The 21766-nt window shown below is 47.3% G+C and overlaps 1 protein-coding gene across 1 annotated transcript; it reads right to left on the reverse strand.

Moving 5' to 3' along the window:
• Positions 1 to 4126: 4126 nt before the first annotated feature.
• AHCY (adenosylhomocysteinase) lies at positions 4127 to 21221 on the reverse strand. The gene is made up of 10 exons (XM_090286263.1): positions 21089 to 21221; positions 15053 to 15243; positions 13847 to 13922; positions 12348 to 12497; positions 11160 to 11272; positions 10277 to 10484; positions 10099 to 10186; positions 9882 to 9999; positions 8871 to 9065; positions 4127 to 5283 (listed from the first exon to the last, which is right to left on the reverse strand). Exons 1-10 carry the CDS (start codon positions 21114 to 21116, stop codon positions 5152 to 5154), a joined length of 1299 nt encoding a protein of 432 aa, XP_090142389.1. The 5' UTR covers positions 21117 to 21221; the 3' UTR covers positions 4127 to 5151.
• Positions 21222 to 21766: the final 545 nt, after the last annotated feature.

Raw genomic sequence — 21766 nt, forward strand, 5'->3', positions numbered from 1 at the left:
TGAGAAGTGAGCCAAATTTATGACAAGGGCTTCTCTGGGCCCTTTTCATCAGCCCCCTCCTACCTTTTGGTGTCCCACCTCCACCCTCAGCAGAATTTGCCCCAAAGCTCTCTGGACCCTTATTTCTTTGCTTTTCCATCTCTTCCTCTCCTCAGAGGTCTACCCTTGGGTAGGAATCAGAAAACTAATCCAGTAACACTAGTTGCTGCCAACTTAATCATGACTGAGAGCATTTGCACTTTACCCTAGTAGCCCGTAAGACATGCCATGGAACCTGGCGGGTTAAGGGAAGATATTTTGAGGTAGAAAGTGGTTTAAATCCTATTTTGTAAGTTGTCCCACTCTGCCTTCCCACAGAACCCAGACTAGCAGAGAGGCTGTCTGAAGAAAAGCATTAACTGGAGACATTGTTGACCTTGGACTATGTGACCTGAGTCAGCAGGTAGGGATTTGGAGCAACATAGGGTGGGACTGGCTTTCCATAGAAACCTTAAGAGATGATAATCTAGGCAGTGGCTGGGTGGAGGACCCCACTCTTGTCTGACAGAAGATAAAAGCCCAGAGATAGGCCAGAGAATAATGGATCTGAAGGAGGCAGGATTTAAACAGGTTCTTGAAAGGAAGGATAGTGTTAGGTCTGGCAAGAGTGAGAGGAGAAACGACAGAACAGGCCATGAGTTTAAAAAGATTTATTTGGCCAGCCGTGACAGGTGGGCTGAAACCAGGAAGGCAGGAAGGTGTCAGCTGTGAAGAAAGGCAGGAGTTTTTAAAGGGTATAAGCGGGGAGGGAGTTGAAGGGACTCTGTAGATGGCTTTGCGGGAATTGGCTCTGAGAACAGAGAGGCTTACTAAACAGAAAAGTTACTAAATTCTTGCCAGCAGACCAAGATACCTCTGAAGGACATGGGCCTTGCCAGCAGGCTAAGATATCTTTGAAGGACACAGGCAGTCACTGGCATCGGCAGTTATTGAGGGGGCAGCAGACTTATTGGGGCTTGCTGAAATTATACCAGAATTCCTGGAACCCAGGTCTTATGCCTAAGAGGTAGGATTTGTTAAAGGAGATGGGAAATGGCCATGGCATTCTGGACAAGGTGAAAGTCTCATTTGCACACTAGGAGCTACAAGTCCAGAAATGTACAACTCTGCCCTTATCTTGCTCCCTATTCCCCATCCATGCTTGTAGAGAGGCATGCTGGGGGTTAAGCATCAGCCCATTGTCTGACAACAGCTGATTCTGATGCTGATGGGGCTGTTTTCCTTCCTTTGCTCCCCTCCCCACTGGGAAAGGTGGAGTCCACTTAGGGATGTGTAACACTAGGTCAAAAGCCCTGGTCCTGTGAGTAAGATGATCCATGCTTTATTCTGGTTATAGTCATCCCATTCAGAGAAACAGAACCACAGTCTTGGCTTGTCTATAAATAATTGCCCCACTCTTAAACAATCTAAGAACCTAAGAGCACTGAACCCCTAATCAACATTTTTTAAAAAGTTTATTTACTTTTAGAGAGAGGTGAAGGGAGGGAGAGAGGGAGAGAAAGAGCAATGTCCAAGAGATATATCGATCGGTAGCCTCTCGCACACCAACTGGGGACCTGGCCTGCAACCGAGGCATGTACCCTGGCTGAGAATTGAACCAGTGACCTTTCAGTTCACAGACCAGTGCTCAGTCCACTGACCCACACCAGCCAGGGCCTAATCAACATTTTAAAGATCCATAATCTACTAGATAAGAGACCAGACCAGAGAATAATTTACCTCTTTTCCCCCTTTTTAATATTGTAAGAATATTTCTAAATATGGAAAATTTCATGTGATCTTCACCCAGAATCATCCTAATTTGTTACCATACTTTCTTCAAGACTTCATTTTATTTATTTTTTAAGATTTTATTTATTTATTTCCAGAGAGGGGAAAAACATCAATGTGTGGTTGCCTCTCACATGTTGTTATTCCTGCTGTTCTTGTTAAAAATCTGAGATAGTGATGCTTCTTGTGCCTTAACAGGAAATATAGGGGAAGGGGAGCTGCCAGTTGCTTGTTTTGTTTACTGTCATTTACGCTGCAAGCCCATAGGACAGGAACCTTTTGCACCTTGTACCACAGCTGCTGCTGCTAAATGTCATTAATGAAAATACTGGGAACACTGCAGTCACTGCTTCTGTTTTCCAGACATTGTTCACCAAGCAGGCACCATTTGGCCCCCGGCGGTTAGGCCAGGGATACAAAGCCAAAGACCCAGTCTGTTAGTGATAAAACCACTTAGCTGCTGGGTCCAGACAACTATGTGGAAAACCAACCTATTCACCCATTCAGCAGGTGTGTACTGAGCACCTACTACGTGCCAGGTGCTGTGAACACTGTGAACAAGTCCAATATGGATACTCTCCTTACAGAACCAGTGGGCTATGACACTGGCCCTGGTAGAGGCTAGAACAATTATTAGGAATGGTTTCTGTTCCTGGAAGAAAAATCCAACCATGGCCAGGCTAGATGCTCAGCTAATTCCTTCTTTCCTCATGAAGCTTTGATGGCAGAGCCCAGACATCAGGAGTCAGGTTTGGGTTGGAGGCTTAGGAGACATGCCATCTTTCATTGTGGGCGCCCGATCAGTGTCACACATGTGACAGATTAGTAGACCTGAGATCAGAGGCGAGGCTGAGACCAGACTAGCGGAAAATGGCCTGGATAATAAACCAGAATCCCTGGGGAATTGGAGGTGGGGAGGACCACACGGGACCTCACAGATGGGAACATCTAGAAAGGTATCTCCTGTGTCTGGGAGGAGACAGACATAGGAAGGGAGTGTGCTAACACACAGGCAGGGGTCCCTAGGAGGGAGAAGTGTAGCTGTGATGTGAAATAAGGCATTTAACCTCTGGCTCAGATGAACAGTGGCCTCCCCCTCTCCTCCACTGAGAAGTAATCATCCCAAACGCCACCATCGTAGAGTGGATGAGGTGGGTGCTGTGGGCAGCACCCTTTTTGGCAGTCTTGCCTTTAGGGGACTTGGGTTACAGTGCCAGAGCTACTGTTCCAAGTGTTGGAGGTGTGAAATCAGGCTCCCTTCCTCCTAAACCAGGGCCTGTGGGTGTAGAAAAGGCTTGGATTTGGGGCTGAGAGTTCTGCCTAGTACAAAAGTCAGTTCACTCTCATGGTGTCTCTCAGAGCCTATTTCCTGATTGGTAAAACAGGAATTCAAGTCCCTACAAGGTTATCATGAAGAATAAACAAGCACCTACTTAGTAAATGCCTGGCACACAATTAAGTGCTCAAGAAATAACAGTCGGCATGGTAATGAATCTTGGTCTGTTTTCACCACTGGTGTCATAATCAGTTAAGAAGTGGGTCCCATGTCATTTGTTACTAATAATCATTTAACTACCAAAGTTTGTAAATTATTTACAGCAGAGTCATATCATATATGCATACAACTTACTATATAATATAGGGTCAGCCAATTGACCCCTCTGAACCTCTGTCTTCACGAATAGCATAGGAGTAATAATATCACCTCATAATCAAAGGCTGAAAATACAAAAATTAATAAGCCACAAGTGTGGAATGTTCAATCAAGAAGGGACATTGCATCCTGTCTGGTGTGGCTCAGTAGGTTGTGTGTCATCCCAGAGACCGAAAGGTTACAGCAGGCTGGGTTCAGGTCTCAACCATCCCCATCAGGCCTTCCATCCAGCAGATGACCCTTAGAATAGTTTCCAGTTACCATTCCCAGGTGGGTTCTTACTTTGCTTTGATTTCTAAGACCAGAACAGGGGGGTTCAGTAAATGACTATTTAGGCAAATAGGAGAGAGCCCAACTTTCTACCCACCTTTCTGTGATTTCATTCAGTATAAGGCCTGTTATAAACTGTGTGACTTTAGGAAAGACACTTAACCTCTGAGTCTCCATTCTCATCTATAACATTAGAATTAGTATTAAGCTTGTTGTGAGAATAAAGAAAATCAACTACAAATCCCCCAGCATCCAGCTGATGCTCAATAAATAATAGTTCCCCAAGGAGAACTGGATTAATCCAAAGTGAGAATGGGGAGAAAAAGAATATATAAATTGGGACACATAAACTAAGGTAGAGGAAATAAATGCAAAAAGGAATTACAATAAATATAAAGGGTTAAATGCACCTATTAAATGACAGTCTTAGATTGGGTTAAAAACAGCTGTTTACAATAGATATGCCTGAAGACATAAGAGTTCTCTTTACTTTACCCATCCTTCTAAGCCCAAGGGTTTGCCTGCAGCCCTTATAACCCCACACATCATATCTTCATCAGCACACAAATATTAACCCCCCTGCTCATGGCTAAATTGTTGGCAGTGAATTATCTATATAATAAAGGCTCAAACTTCTTTTAGGCACCGTAATTTTTATTTACCTACCTTCCTGCTCTAACATTATAAGCATTATATAAACATTATAAACCAAATTAATCTCTTTTTGATCCAGGGTTGTGATAGGAACCATTACAAAGTGGTGGCAGATCTATGCCTGCTTTTAAGATTCTCTGGCCCCTCTCAACCTCTGGGTGTCACTTCTCTTGTCCTTTCTTGGCTATCCCCATAACAGTGTATTTTATAACCCCTGTAAAATAGGGACTGAAAGTAACAACCTCATTGTTCTGAGGTTTAAGAGAATGCCTAGCACTAAGCCAGGCTCGCAGGAGCACTCAAACTCCAACAGTTCCTCCCTGCCCATTGATATAGCTCCTTCTCATCTGTCATGGGCTGAGGAACCAGTGAACCTGTAAACCAAGAACATGGGTACAACATCCACAGGCCAGGTGAGAGACAGTAAAGTGCACAGGCATGTGACCACCATTTCCAACTCCCAGCCTAAGGAAGGACTGACTGAGTGAGCAGTTCCAAAACCCCTGAGCTCATGGTTCCCTGTGGGCATCTCCCATGTACACCACTGTGACCAGGGCTTGAGGAGGGACTTCTCAATTCCCCCTGCCACACACAGAACAGTATGAGGGATGTAGCAGAGGCCAAAGACTGAGTGACGAGCCCCAGGGAGTCAATGGGGGGCATTAACAAACCATTCTCAAAGTTGGCGCCATTTGCTCTTTGGGAGGAGAGGTGGGACCTGGGCAAGGACAGCAGCTAGAAGGCAAAAAGGGCAAGCCTGGTTCTCAGTAGCGGTAGTGGTCTGGCTTGAAGGGGCCATCACGGGGCATGCCCAGGTACTGGGACTGCTTCTCCGTCAGCTTGGTCAGCTTCACGTTCAACTTGCCCAGGTGGGCTTCAGCCACTGCTTCGTCCAGCTGGGGAGAAACACAGGAAGACATGGAATCAGGACCATGCTCTGGAACCCTTTACCTGCAACCAGCTACCAACAGAGGCAAGAACTGTTCTGTTGGAGTATCTGCCATGTGTTACACATGTTACTTCATCCTATCCTCAGTCAGCCTCAGCCGGTGTGTTGGTTTTGACTATCCCCTTCCTCAGGAGGGAGCCATGCTACATCCTCCCCTCCAAGTAACCCTGGTGGGACCATCAATTACATTTCCTTTCTCACCTTCCACCAACCAGAGAAGCTAACCAAAATGCTTCTCTAGAATTTATCTATGGACAGGGCTTTTCATAACAGGAAGAAATAGGGTCTCTCTGGATTCCTGAACAGGGAGGGTATCAGTCTCAGCTTGCTAGTGTTAAGTCTATTTGACAAGTGAAGTGAATGTAAAACAAACAAAAAGCCAAGAGACAAAGAAACAGAGAGCTCTAACAACACTGAATCCCTAGGTTCACTATCTGAATTTCAGACTCCTCCATTATACAGCACTAGGTAAAAGCAGGTTTACAGTTGTGAGTACACAAAAGTTTATTCTTATATTATTATTTATTAATTATTATATTATTTTCCATATGGACAACTGTAAACCTACTTTTGCCCAACCCTGTACAGCCAATAGTGTTTCTTTTTAGATAAATTCGTTGTGGTTGTTTTAAAATATGTCCTCTAATTCTTTGTCTACAAATTCATAATACTTCTTTCTTCAAGAAGTGGAGCTAATTCCTCACCCCTTGAATGACTCACTTCTAATGAATAGAATAAAGCAGAAGTGATGGTGTGTGACTCGGAGACTAGGTCCAAAAAGACACTGCAGCCATTTCCTTTCCTTTCCTGGACCGCTTACTCTGGGGCAAGGCCAGCTGACATCTCATGAGGACACTTAAACAGCCCTATGGATACCCATGTGGCAAGGAAGTGAGACCTCCTGCCAACCGTGATGAACAGTGGACCTTCCAGCCCCAGTCTGGCCCCTCAGATGACTGCAACCTCACAAAGCACCTCAAGTCAGAAACACCCCACCAAGGTACTCTCAAATTCCTGACCCACAGAAACTTAAATAATAAATGTTCATTGTTTTAAGCCATAAGTTTTGGGGTTAAATTGTTATCTTGCAATAGATAACTAACACACCAGTTTAAACAGGGTTTCTGTCTACCACTTGCCACCAAAAGGATCCTGACTACTAAAATATTGCCATCCTCCTTTTACAAATGTCGAAATCAAGGCTCAGAAAGGTAAAATGACTTGCCCAAGGGCACATAGATAGTTACTCACAAACTAGGATTTGAACCCTGGTCCAAAACCCCAAAACTTGTCTCAAGCATCTCAACTTACAGCCTCTAAGGCAGCTTTGAAAAGATGGAAGAGAAATCAAAGAGGACAGAGTCTGGGGTTAGATAAAGCCAATTTCTAAGCCTGACCAGTGCTAAAATGCATAAATGGAGTCTGAAAAAAAGGGAAAGTGTTTGCACTTAAGGAAGCCTCAACTGTAGGGGCAGGAGGGATGTCTCACTTTCTCAGCTTCTGGCTTTGGGTTGGGGCGGGGTGGGGGTGGGGTGTCTCTCTATCCCTAATGCTCCAAGTCCCATCCTATGATAACACTAAAGCCTTGGACCACAGCCCAGGCCCCAAAACTTTTACATTTCCAAGTGGTTTCAGTTTCACATCTACTGTCTCATTAGAGCATCACAAATACCTCTAAGAAGGGCAGGATTTATTCTCCTATTTAACAGATGAAGAACTGGGGAGAGGCAAGCAAAGGCATGAGCAGAGACCAGCCCCAAGTTCATGTTAGTTCTGGAAGCAGAATGAAGGTCTCCCATTCCCAGAGTACACACTGAATCCTCCCTTAACTTGGCCTAGCCTAGCCCTAAACACACTTCTTCTTTCTCCCTATACACACACCCAGAACGTAGTGTGTCATAATGGTGAACAACTCAGACAGACATTAGAGCTGGGTTCTACCCCTGATCCAATACTCAACAGCTGTGGGAGGAAGTCAGCCTCTGAACCTTAGTATCCTCATTTGTAGGATGGACCTCTCACAGCTAATACAGAGATCAATGACAGAGTTCTAGGTGCAAGTAGATACCTTAATAAATGGAGACTGCTCTCTCCGTCTTTGTTAACCAAGGTACCTAATCCCTTGCCGACACATCGCATGTGAGGCATGAAGCCAAGGATGTCTTGTGCCCTGTCCATGTCTTGCCAGTGATGAAGGAGGTAGAGATAGGGCCATGTGCTAGGGTGGGAGATGAGATCTTTGCCTTTTTACTTCCAATCCAGGCCTCATTTCAAAGGCCTGCCCAATTTCTCACCATATTCACAGCCATATTTCCTCCAAGTGGGATTGGACAGAGGTCAAGTGAAATTTTTTTGACCCCACAACAAGGCTGGGGACCTGGCAGGCTATACAGAACAGGATAGCCCTTGAGGCCCTTAAGGGTAAAACATCTGGTCTGAGGGAAGTGCCCAAGGAAGACTATGGGGAAAGGAGTTGGGTGGCTCTCAGGGCAGATGCCGCAGGCCTTGAGAGGACACAGTCTCTTCCTATTTCACTTGACAGAGCCAGCCTTCTAAGGGGTGAGAGGAGTGGTAATGGAGACTCCATCATAGTCTTTAGTAGCCAGATGCTAGATGAGCAAGAACTACTCTTACCATTTAGCTGATAGGGAAACTGAGGCCCAGGCACGCTATGTGGCAAAGCCAAGTTCACCCATGACACTGGCAAAAGAAACAAAGCCAGAACTGAAACAGCAATTCTGATCCCTGCAGGTGTGCACCTTGCATGGCATGTTAGGATGATCACTGGGTTTGATGTCAGAAGGCCTCATTGTCATGGTTACCCTGACCACACACCTATAGTATGTCAGTGCTATGCTCAGAGTTAGTGGTATCTCGTTCCAAGGCCACAATCCTACAGCCTGCAGGCTGCATATATCTTATACACATATCCAAGTTGACCCATCTGGTTATTTTTAAAAACTAACAAGTTGCCTATATTTAAAAATTGAGTATTTCATGCAAAGATATTAATATCTGGCTTTTCTTGAAATGTCAGGAACCCTGGTCCAATGGGCATGGGGTCCAGGTTAATGACAGTTAGCCAACCCTTCCCTGAGGCATGTGCTGTTCTGTTAGTCCCCTCAAGACCAGTTCACTCATTTTCCTGCCCAGTCCCTGTGGGCATGTGGGTTTGTGACCTCTAATCTAAGGAAATGCTCACTATCCTTAAAGGAGGCAATATTACCTTTATTTTACAGAGGAGGAAATAGAGTCACAAAGAAGTTAAGTAACTTGTCCCAACTGAACAGCCTCTAAGTGGTAAGGCTGAGATTCAAACCTGGGTGTGTCTCACTACAAAGCCCATGCTCTTCTCACCACCCAGCCCTGCCACTCCGGGAGTCATTCCCTACCGTAAGCCTGAGTTTCCTCTTCTGTTAATGAAGAGAATGATTTCTGCTCTGTAGAATACCCTGTGAGGACCTCTAAGAGGGTGGAGAAGTGGACTCCCACAAGCCCTGTGTGGTGAGCCCAGAATTGGAGGTGGGTACCCACCTTCTTGGGTAGGAAGTGGACTCCAACGGGGTATTTGTCCGGATGGGTCCACAGTTCAATCTGGGCCAGCACCTGGTTGGTGAAGGAGTTGCTCATCACGAAGCTGGGGTGACCCATCGCACAGCCCAAGTTGACCAGCCGGCCCTCAGCCAGCACGATGATGCGGCGCCCATTCTTCAGCCAGTAGCGGTCCACCTGCAGGTGGGCAGAGCAGCACTGAGGGCTGATGGGGCAATGTTCCCAATGTCCACCCCGGCTTCATCCTACCCTCTTGTCCAGCAGACCTCCCTGCTTCTAACAGCACCTGTGAAGGGCTTGGACTGCCTTAGAACCACCTCCAGCACAGGCCCTGGTACACTCAATTAATAATAGGAATATTTATCAAGCACCTCTGAGCTATAGATCTCACAGGTTTGCTGTGAGAATTTAATGAGCTGACACATGTAAAGCACTTGACAACAGCTTGGCACATACTAAGTACTAAGTATTAAGCTAATGCAGTTATTGTCATTATTATCATCATTATTGCCACATGCCCTGGGCTAAGAACATACACATAACTATATGTATAACTACAAGTATACATATACATACAACTAATAACAACCCTATGATTTAAGTACTACTATTATCCCCATTTCACAAATAAAGAAACTAAAATTTAAAGGGTTAAACTTGGCTAGAGTCACACACTAAGAAGTAGCTGCAGTTTAAGCCTGGACAGTCTGAGGACAGATCCCATGTTCTTAATTACCACACTTAGTAAAAGTTGAATGTAGCGGCAGTAAACCCTGGCTGCATATTAGAATCATCTTGGGACCTTTAAAAAATGGGTTGCCTTGGCCTCACTCCGAGATCTGATTTAAGTGACTGAAACCAGGCCCTCTTCCTCCCTACCCTGCTGCTCAGGTTGCCAGAGCTTCATCTGCCCTCCCTTGGTGGTCAATCCATGAGCATGGCCCCCTTAGCCCTCCATCTACCCACCCTGTTGGAAGGACTGGGGCTTCTCACCTGGGGCTTGATGTTCACCTTCTCCACAGCGTTATCATTCAGCCATTTGACATCAATTTCCACATCAAAATGTCCAATGTTACACACAATGGCGTCATCCTTCATCTGCTCAAAGTGCCTATGGGGAGCCCAAACTCATAGGAGACCATCAGGAACAAAGAGCAGCCCCAAGCCAGCCCCTTCCCTCACTGCCCAGGACCCCCTGCCTGGCACCTACCTGCCGACGATGATATCAATACAGCCTGTGGTGGTGACAAAAATGTTGCCCTCCCGACAGGCCTCGTCCATGGTGGTCACCTCATAGCCTGTGCAGGGACAGTGGTCATGGGTCATCTAGGGTGGCCTTGTCCTTCCTCTGGCCCCAGTGGCTGACAGCCACCCTTGCCCTATCGTACCCTCCATGGCAGCCTGCAGTGCGTTGATGGGGTCAATCTCAGTGATGATGACTCGGGCTCCAAAACCTCTCAGGGCCTGGGCACAACCCTTGCCCACGTCGCCATATCCCGCTACCACCGCCACCTTGCCTGCAATCATCACATCTGTGGCCCGCTTGATGCCATCCATGAGGGACTCCCGGCAGCCATAGAGGTTGTCAAATTTGCTCTGAAAGGAGAGGGGGCAAGGGGATGATGGGGGCAGGCAAGGCCCTGGGGCCTCAGAGGGTCTCTCTTAGCATTTAGGCCTGGTGAGCCTTGCTTGGGCTGATCATTTGTGATTTCTCCCCACCAGCTAATGCCTTCATATGCCTCATGCTGATCAGCCCCAAGACCTTCTTGCTAGCCTTTCTCTGCTGGTCCAGAGGCTTCTTCAGGATCAGTTACTAGAAGAGATTGCCCAAAGAATCTGCTTCACTTCAAAGCTCTTGATGCCCAGTTCTCACTGTGTAATTCTTCCCCTCTTAATTTTTTTTTTTAATTTATTTTTAAAGAGAGGAAAAGGGAGGGAGACAGGGAGAGAAACATTGTTGTGTGAGAGTTTGATTGCCTCTCACATGCCTCCAAACAGGGACCTGGCAAGCAACCCAAGCATGTGCCCTGAGGACTGAACTGGCAATTCTTCAGTTCACAGCCCAGTGCTCAGTCCACTGAGCCACACCAGCCAGGACTCTTCCCCTCTTTAATACATTAATTACGCTCAGTCTACAATCTCCTTCCTCCCCTCAAATGATGCCTTCAAGTTCCTAGCCTGCAGCCTTCCTGGGGGGTCCTTCCTCAGGGACCTGCTCCTGAGCTGCACTGGGAGCCAACAGCTAGAACTGTCATTGCCCTACAGGCTCACCTTTGTGACAGAGTCATTGACGTTGATGGCAGGAACCTTCAGGATCCCATTGGCCATCATCTTGTATAGGTTATGGACTCCCGTCGTGGTTTCCTCAGAGATGCCTCGGATGCCTGAACATGAGGGGAAGGGGTGAGCCTCAGGCCAGATAGGGGCTGCCCAAGGGATTGGCCAGGGGAGGGTAGGCCTCTGGAATGAAGCCCCAAGAACCTATACCTGAACTCACCCAAATTGCTCTTTGCCCCCCAAAGCCACTCCTCTTTCTGGGCTCATATCTCTGTGACTGATACCACAGTCCCTCCAATCATCCATCACCAGGCCACTCCCTAACTTTCCCGCCACTCCTGAACTCTCCATTCTCACTGCCACTGCCTAGTCCCTGCTACCATCATTACTCGCCTGCTCTCCAGCCACAACTGATGCTCCACACAGCAGGCATTTTGAACATGTACATTTTCAGAGAAATTTTTTCAAAACCCTCCAGTTATTTCTATTTGCTCTCAGAATCAAGCCACAGTCTTTTATTATTTTTTATTTATTTATCCTCACCTGAGGATATTTTTCCATTGTTTTCAGAGGGAGAAGGAGGTGGAGAGAGAGAGAAACATCGATGTGAGAAACATCAATTGGTTGCCTTCTCATAGGCACCCTGACCAGGAATCTAAACTGAGACCATCTGGTCTATGAGATGATGCTCCAACCAACTGAATCACCCTAGCCAGGGCTCAAGCCAAATTCTTTTAGCCTATTAAGTACGCATACATCTGGCCTTCACTAAAGTTGCAGCCACGTCCTGTAATACTCCCTCCCAGTGAAGGAAACTATCATGCTGGCTTCCTGTTTCATAAAAAGTCAGTCCTTTCTCACCTCAGGGCCTTTCACTCACTGCCTCCCTCACCCCACTTTCCTCTCCGATCTGCTTTTAACAAAGCTGACTCATTCCCAGCCCTGGCTTATGCTTCCTCTTGGACCATCATCTCAGCCAGGCCTCCTTCCACCACCCGGCCCCACACCAACAGAAATCAGGAGGCCAGGCCTGAGCACACCTGCAGGGACCTGCCATCCTCCCATCTTCCACAGAATCTGCTGTTTGAGGTGCTGGGAATCCTGCCACACCTGCTGCTTTCAAATGGGCAAGCAGGCTCTATGTAGACTGCCACCACCAGCCTACCCACCCACCCTACTCACCTGACAAGAGCTGTGGGTACTTCGTGTGGATGAGGTTGGTAAGGTCACCGCCATCATCCAGAATCATGTTGAGAGGCCCATCCTTGAAGTACAGAGTCTGCTCAATGCACCACAGGTACTCCTCATCTGTTTCACCCTTCCAGGCATACACTGAAGGGTGAGTGGCACATCAGGGTCTGCCTTCATCACTGGCACCTGCTCCAGGGAAACTACCTGGGCAGAATCAATACTATCTCCTTCCTAATTTCCATGCACAGCTACCTCCAGCCCCTCTGAAGACTCAGCAGTGATAAGAACACAACTTAGAGCCAGAGAGATCTGGGTTCAAATCCTGCCTTTGCACTAGCCAGCTGTGTGCCTTTGGGTAAGTCATTTCATCTCTCTGAGCCTGTTTCCTCATCTGTAAATATGGAAAATAGTATGGATTAAGTGAGATGGAGGCCAGATATAGGTAACTGGAAATAATTATTTACCTTCTTACTCCCTTCTGTCTGGGCCCCAAGGACTGGGGCATCAACCAAGTGACCAGACTCACAACCAAAATGCTGGGATAGTGTGCTGCAGGGGCAGGGAGCCAAACTCAGGTGGACCCACAAGGCAAGATCCAAGAATTGTTCTGCACTGAAAGGACTTGAGAGCCTAGCAGTCTCTGTGGTGGGTGGTCTCAGACAAAGTCTGGACAAAAAAATCGCTAATAACAGCTACTATGTATAGAGCACTTTCTCTGTGCCAAACATTACTGCCAGTTCAGGCTCCTCCCATCATATGGTATGACTGGACATGTGTGTGGGACTCCCATGAACCACCTGTGAGCAAAGGCCACCAGCCAAGCAAGGCAGGCTCCCCTCTGCATAACTGGGGCAGACAATGGTCTTAAAAACAAGGCATTTCCCAGCAAAGAGCCATGACGCCCAACCAAAGGCTGAGGAACGGAAGACATGCCTATCCAGCTCCAGTCAGTCTCTAAAAGGATCCTCTTGACCATTTCCTCTATACCCAAGGCTAGTTAAAATTCTTGAATGTCCTACTTAATCACCATCAGAGATAACCACTCCCCTCCACAGGCTCAGGAAGACATATGCCAGTTTCTCCAGCAGCTTATGAAAATTCTTCCTCCTAGTTTTGGTTATTCCCCAGCTCCTAGACCATCAGACCCCAGGCCAGGAACGTCTGGGGCTCTTTTTCTGACCAGTATTCCTCTCAGATTCTTTTGGAAACAGACCCACTTCCTTTCTTTAAGGAACTTCCCCTCCTCCACACCAAGTGGTTCCCAATCACAAAATCCTGCCCTTCTTGGTCACATGACTTAAGCTGGGACAATAAGCACCTCACATAGAATTTTAGATGACAGTGGAACAAAACAGCTCTTTCCTATGGGTCATTAGGCTAGGATTGTGTGGCCATGAATCCTCCCCTCTGCTGCAGGAAAGTCTGTCACTGTAGGGGTGAAGCCAACATGGAGAAGCAGAGCCCCTACCCCAGCAACAAGCAGGACTCACCTGGAATGCCAGCCTTGGCAATGGCAGCTGCTGCATGGTCTTGGGTGGAGAAGATGTTGCAGCTGGACCACCGCACCTAGGAGACCCAGCAAGAGAGGACTGTAGTCACAGAAGCACCAGGGTCAATGGACAGGGATAAAGAAAAGCTAGAGGTGGCAGGCTTGTGATCTAGGCCCAGCCAGCTCTGTGAACATAGAGTGGGGGCCCTGGTGAGCGAATGGGAACCAGAGCAGTGACAAGAGCCAACTTACGTTGTAAAACATCACTCTGGTGCTGTGGGGGGGAGAAAGGGCTCCACAAGGAAGCAAGGAGACAAGTGAAGAAGCTGTTGTAAGAGATCAGACAAGAGATGTAACATAGCAGTGGGGGTGATAATGGGTCTATTTTGAAGGCTAAACTGACTAGATTAGCTGCAGGATTAGTTGTTGGAGTGAGAAAGAGGAGTCAGCGATGACCCCAGGTTCTTGAACTAAGAAAACCTGAAAGGCTTGCTTATGTGGGAAAGACTGCAGAAAGGAGGTAAGGGGCGGGGTGCGTATGAAATCATGAATTTGTTTGGACATGCTGAGGCTGATATGTCTGCTAGATCTCCAAGTGGAGAGGACACATCAGCTACTGAATATACAAGTCTGGAGCTCTGGGGAGAAGTCTAGGCTGATATATTTATCTCGGAGTCATCACCATGTAGATAGTATTTAAAGCCATAAAATCAGATCACCAAGAGTGGGAATGTTGAAAAAAAAGAAGAGGTCTAAGGATTGAGCCCTAGTGTAGTCTATTAGTTGGTTTTGGTTGCTGTGCCCTGCCCACGTTAGGAAGCTATCGTGTTCCGTGTTCCGTTCTGAAACTCCTGAAGAGGTTAGGAGAGCTGTCAGTCACGTACACATGACCCAGGCTGAACCAATCAGAACACCATCCTTCTGGCAGCCTTGATTGCCCCAAGGCAGGCATACAACCCTAGGAGGGCCAATGAGAGCCAGTCCTTCCATGGCTCAGTGGGACACTGGGTCTGAATTTTTCCTACCAGAGCTCTTCAATCAGGACGATGTGAGTTGAGGGCAGTTAGATGCTATCTTCCTAGTCAGAAAAAAAAAATTGCATACACAGAGGCCACAAAAAGTGAGGGCACTGTGACAAGGCTGGTGCCCCAGCTGGGCCTGAGGGGACGGCACCACACTGGAATTCCCACTTTGCACGGAACCTCACCTCAGCACCCAGGGCGACGAGGGTCTCAATGAGGACAGCTGTCTCAACGGTCATGTGCAGGCAGCCAGCGATGCGGGCACCCTTCAGTGGCTTGGAAACCGAGTACATCTCCCGCATGCGCATCAGGCCCGGCATCTCATTCTCGGCAAGGTCCAGGGCCTTGCGTCCCCAAGAGGCCAGGCTGATGTCAGCTGCAGGGGCAGGATGGACGGCAGTTGTATGAGCAGCTCATCCCACCAACCAGGCTGAGCAATCGAATCACTGACTCTCCCTCATTCAGCAAGGATTTATGAAGCTGAGACAGTCAAAAAAGAAATACATAGTCCCTGCCTAACCTCAGCTTAGTCTTGTGGGAGAACACATTTAATCAAAGAATCACACAGGTACATGTAAACAACACAGGTAAGTGCCCCCTTGAAAAACAGCTAGCAGCGGGCGCGCGTGCACACACACACACACTTCCCACTACCCTTTCTGCTGCCACCTACCAACCTTCTCATTCCCTAAAGATTTTAGCTCCTGGCTGCCCATCCATCATCACTCTTGCTGACTTCAATACTCATAAGTGCTATTATTTAACACTTTGGATTCAGCACAGTTCTTGGATCTCCTTAAAGATATGAAAATGCTTCTTCCACACGCCTGATGTTTCCACATGGAAAGAACTCATCTGTGTAAGTGACACTCTTGGCTCCCCTCTGTCCCAGGGGAGGTGAAGTGACTTGTCTGATTAGTACACTTGGGAGGACTAAATTGGGCATGCTCAGTTCAGCTCTCCCTTCTTTAGCAAGCAAGTATCAGCCACTCTGCCTGCAGGAAACATGTTCTTCCACATAGAGACCAGACCTACCCTAGGCCCACCGCACCTATAATGGGTGTAACTGGATTTTGGGGTTCAGTTAGCAGGATCATTAGACTTTGATACTAATCTACATCCTCTGGCTTCAATGTTATTAGTAATGAAGTTATATTTTGGCTTCCATCTGCCATCCAAACATCTCAAATTTGTCCAACTTCTCAGGTAGGAAAAAGGGATACTATTATGAGCTCTCTCACTATCTCAATACTCTTCTAATAATCTCAGCTCCCCTACCCTCTACCACACTAGCCCATTCCAAAGGTCAGTCCCTTCCCTTGTTAAGAGTCATCTGTCATGCTTATAAATCTCTCCTAGAAAAGCAGATTCAATAGGTCTAGGCTGGGACCTGGGAGTGCCAGTGATTTAGGAAAGCTTAGATCCTATCAATTACCCAAGGGGGGTAGTAACTGGGCAGAGAATTTAATAATAACAAATAATAAAACTGATTAATTTAGTCTGCTTCCTGCTGTATAATTCAGAGATGAAATATTCCTCCCCCATGGGAGGGACGACTTCTGCTGGGCCTCAACACACACACTCTCTCCCTATCACCACTCCTACCCCACCTTGCAGGGCATCGCCAGTGATACTCTACCTTGGAAATACCGATTTCAAGCAACTGGTTCTGGACATGTCCCACCCTTCCAATCCTCTCCCTCTAGAGCCGCAACTCCAGTAAGGCTGTGTGGTTAGAACCTCTAATCCATTAATCCTACCAATTTTCACTGCCGCTCACAGCATCATCTTCTTGATCTCAATTTCTTCCTTCCACAGTTTAAGATTTTGCTGTCTTTTCTACCCTTCTGTCCTCTGATAACTCATGGCAGAACTCCCACCCTGGTTAAACCCAATCCTCCACTCCACCTAAGCAACTGAGTCCAGCAGGAGAAAAATCACCAAAGGTCTCATTTATTAAGGTACAAATTTCAGGGGACATGCCAACAATCCTATTACATTTTCTTAGTAAATTCACTCTCCTTTTCACTCCAAACCTCTAACTCCTTTCCTCATCAACTGATGATCTCACTTCACAATTCACTGAGAAGAATTCAGACCTATACCACTTTTCCTCCATGGGATCCACCAGTTCTCCTCATCTACAGCTACAGACCAGGCATTCTTTTGTCACAATAGATTAGCTATCTCTGTTCTGTGTGGCTTGATCCCATATTCTTTCACATCCTTAAGGACTTCTATTACTCCATGACACTGCTCTTCTCAAGGTCTTCCAAGACCAATCTGATCCCTGCAACTAACAGCCAATTAGCTATGTTCATATTTCTCCCTGTAGCACCGATCCCTCTAGGGACTCCCTTCTTCTGAAACCCTTTCTTTGTTTGACTTCTATACCTGTCCTTCTGTGGATTTTCTCCTACCTTCCTGGCTCTTCTTCCTTAACTAATGTTTGGAAGCCCTCAGGACTCCATCACCTCCCTTTCCCTTTAAGTACCTTCTCTACAACAATGACTTCCATATATTTATCTCCATCCCAACTTCTCCCCAAAACATGAGACTCAATAATCCAATTGCCTATTCAGCATCTCCACTTAGATGCACAACTGAATCTACTATGTGTCAAGTTTGAACCCTCAGGAGTCCTTACCCTTCCCCCAAACTTGTTACTCCCACAATTTTCCTGTTTTAGGAAATGAAACACCATTCAATCAGCTGCTCCAGACAAAAAACTTTCTTTTCTTTCTTTTTGAATTTTTATAAGAGTTTGAGCCAAACTGACAACATATGGTGGGGAGCAAGATCTCTAATGCTCCCCAAACTTTCTTCCTTTTATTTTTTAAAAGATTTTATTTACTTATTTTTAGAGAGAGAGGAAGGGAAGGAGAAAAGTGGGGGGTGGGGGAGGCCAGACATCAATGTGTGGTTGCCTCTTGCGTGTCTTGCCACCCAGGCATGTGCCCTGGCTGGGAACTGAACCGGCAATGCTTTGGTTTGCAGGCCGGCTCTTAATCCACTGAGCCACACCAGCCAGGGCCAAACTTTCTTGAGTCCTCTTTTCCCTTTTCATCCTCTTCCAACCCATCAGCACATTGTTTGTTCAAAGTCCCAAATATATAAGCAACCTGAACACATTTCACCACTCTGGATCACTGAAGCAGCCTCCTCACTGGTCTACTATTCTTCCCAAAGAAGCCAGAGGGACAGCCTTTACAAAATTTATGTTGTATCACCTCCACTCTTCTGCTAAAGTAAAAACTAAGCCACCAATGGCTTCCCCTAACCCATGAATAAAATCCCAACTCCTTACATGGCCTCACGGCCCTACCCACATGACTGCCCCCCTTGTTCACCCATCTCTCCACTCTCTTTTCCCCCTTCCTAGCTGCTCAACCACATGGATCTGCTTGCTGGTGGTCTTCAGACACACTAAACTCATTCCCACCTCAGGGCTTTAACCCAAGCAGTTTTCTTAGCCTGGATGGCTCCTCTCCAAGCACCTGATACAGACCTGGCACACCATAGGTGCTCAGCAAAAACCTGGAAACAGGAAAGAACTTGGTATATTCCTGCTGGAGGAACAGAGTGAACCAGGGTGACTCTAATAGAGGGAGTAAGATAAATCAGGATTTTAATCCTAATAAGGTGGGAAGGCTACAGAGTTTTAAGGGGAAGTATCGAACAATATCATAACCAGTTTATCATGGTTGCTGCATGTATCTGTGGAGCAAGAGACCCAGGGAGACCTGTGAGGAGGTTGACCAGAACTGGGGTGGTGGCTGTAGAGATGGAAGTGAATGGAACTCCTCACTTATAAAACAGAGACAAAGATAATGTCTGTCCCGACCTCATCCTTGAGTGACCTTTGTTATGTCCAGTGCCCAGGAGGGCATGGCACAGAGAAGCGGTCAGCAAGTGTTTACTGATCATATCTGTTATTAGGACTGAATGAGAGAAGGTCCAGCACAAGACAGGGATGGCAAAAAAGAAACAAATCTAACCCAGTCCAACTCCCAGCATTCATCAATAAGGGCCCAGAGAGTGGTGTGCCCCAGGTTCCACAGCCAGTCAGTGGCAGAGGTGGGACTGGTGGCCAGGAAGAGCTAGAACCAGAGGCCTTCTTAGGCTCCTGAGAGGGGCTCAGCAGTAGTGGACAATGGGTGCTGTCCTATCCTGCTAAGCTCCACCCCCTCTATCACCTGTCCTTCTAGCTAAAAATAACTCCATTGCCTTCATGGCAGCTGTGCCAATCCCAGAGTTTTCCATGGATCCCTCAAACCAAGGGCACAGGAGGGTCTGGCGCTCCAAGATCTGGGGCTTTTGGTCCTGCAGGAGCTGAGGACTTGAAGAAGTTGCAGGAATACCTGTACTAGGACAAGCCAAGAAGAATAGCAAGACCCTCTCTGAGCCTCACTTTCTTCATCTGTAAAGTGGGAATAATCATCCCCAAACTTGCTGAGTCCTGAGGATTAAAGATGTCACATGGGCAAGGTCTGACACAGTATGCCCTCCTCAATAGGGGCTTCCTCCCTCCAACCCTACCCAGTCAAGCTCCCCTACTTCCAAATGTAGCCTTATCTCCTCCCACACAACCCAATGCCCTCAACCCTGACCCATCGATCCCTCCATAGCCTCTATTCCAACTCTGCCACTAATGTGACCTTGACTTAACCTTTCCGGACTTCAGTTTCATCATCCACAAAATGGAAACAACAGTCTACTCTGGTCACTATTTCATAAGCTATTACTGATAAGCTATTACAAATGACTCTTGAACAACGCAGGGGTTAGGGGCAATAAACCCACTCAGTCAAAATCTGGGTATAACTTTTGACTCCCTCCAAACGTCAGTCACCTCTTAGTATAAGTAGGAGATTGGTTCCAGGAGCCACCCATGTGGATACCAAAATCCATGGATGTTAGTCTCTCATATAAAGTGGCATAGAACAGTTGGCCCTCCGCATGGGCAGATTTAACCAACTACTGATGGGAAATACCATGAATGTGAAACCCAGAGACATGAAAGGCCGACTGTATATTTATTGAAAAAAGCCACATATAAAGGGACCTGTGTTGTTCAAAGATCAACTGTATTTCACAGAATCTCTGCAAGTCACTTCCTAGTAAAGCCTCAGCTTCTTTCTCTGTATAATGGGATAAAAGCCATCTCTTAAGATTATTCTGTAAACACATGCAAATCACCACATATACAAGTGCTCCAAAATGTTGATGCCTTACTCCAGGTTTAATGATGTCTTGAATTTACTTTACTAACTGCTAGCCAGCCTGAACCGGTTTTTGCTGAAACTTCATTAGTGTTGTTCCAAGTGTGTTCTCTAATATACATTGGTGAAAAGCTGTGCTCAGAGGCCTACAGGGTCTGGGTTCATACACTGCTCCACCTTGTCCCAGCTGTAAGATTGTGGGCAAATTACCTTTATTGCCTGTGTCTCAGTATACTCACCATAAAATGACAAAGTAACGTTCGCTACCCCGTGAGAATAAAACAATCAAGAATACAGGTAGAAGGTGGAGCCCACCACCCATTAAATGCCCAATAAACGTAAACTATCGGTACATCAACTTCAAAGGACAGCAGGAAGAATTTTTCTAACCATTCCAAATTTTCTTCGAGACTCTCTGCACGACTGTCCCTGTTGGCCAGGCGGGTGACCCCAGAGGTTCAGTAACGAGCGCAAAGTCCCCTGTGAATGGACCAGTACTGGCCTTGGGCTCGCTCTCCAGGCCTCTCCTCACTCGCCCTTTGGGGCTCCGGTGCACTCGCCTTTCCCTATAGGAGGCTCAAGAGAGGAACCGGCTCTAGTCCGAGACCACCCAGAAGGCCAAGGGGCCTATCCCAGAAGTGGGATCCGGACCTCCTAGTGCAGGCCCTGGCATATGCCAACGGTCCCACGCCGCGGACAGGTGCGCACTCCCCGCTCGGCCCAACGGGATCTATACGAAACACGCCGCCACTTGGCGGCTCCGCAGCCCTCGCCACAGAACAGGGCTCCGCGGGATATGCCGGGATTTGTAGTCCGCGGCCGCCATCGACGACCAGCTCGACGCGGCGTGAGAACTTCAACCCCCAGGCGGCCTTGCGCGGCCAGGATCGCGCCGAGCCAAGCGATTCAAGGGGGTCCTGAGAGCCGGGCTGCGGCCCCGCCGGGCAGGCCCCAGCGGGTGCGGAGAAGAAAGGGCCTGTTGTATGTCCTGGAACTCACCGACTTTGTAGGGTAGTTTGTCCGACATGCTGACGGCGACTCCGCAAGGAGTGATGGACACAGGCGAAGGGGCCGGGCCTCCGACTGGGGACCGGAACGGGGCGGGCTGAACCGGTAAGAGATCTGCGCCTGGCGCCAGCGCCTTTAAGTATCTTCCTCTGCTTGCATATTCATGATCCTTCTCCGGGGCGGGGCCCAACGCAACAGGGCTGGACCGAGAGCCGAACTTCGAACTTTACTGAGAAGAGAGCTGGTTTTATCCCATGTGCGTCAGGAAGGGAACCTGAGAGCAATTGAGAGGCTGGTCTTTCTCTCGTTCAGCCAGTGAATCCGATGTCAAAACGGAGTGGAATTGAAATTCCAACCAGTTCACTTCCCTGAGCCAAAATTTCCTTATCTGTAAAATGTGCTGAATGATATCTACCACACAGATTATAAGTAAAGTTGCAATATGTTAGGTACCTAGAATTCCATCCAGATCTTCCATCCTCCTTCATGCTAACCATTATCCTGAGTTTAGGTAGTTTTGTATGCATTTTTATACTTGTACTATATATGTACGAATCGTTGAACGGGCTTCGTAGAATTATTTGTGTTTCACACCTTTATATAAATGGTACCATACTGTACTGACTGAATCCACAGATGTGCCTCAACCTGTGTCCCGACCCCCCTGTG

This window comes from Furipterus horrens, unplaced genomic scaffold, assembly GCF_987537825.1.
Source record: "Furipterus horrens unplaced genomic scaffold, mFurHor1.1.pri manual_scaffold_8, whole genome shotgun sequence".
Taxonomy (NCBI): domain Eukaryota; kingdom Metazoa; phylum Chordata; class Mammalia; order Chiroptera; family Furipteridae; genus Furipterus; species Furipterus horrens.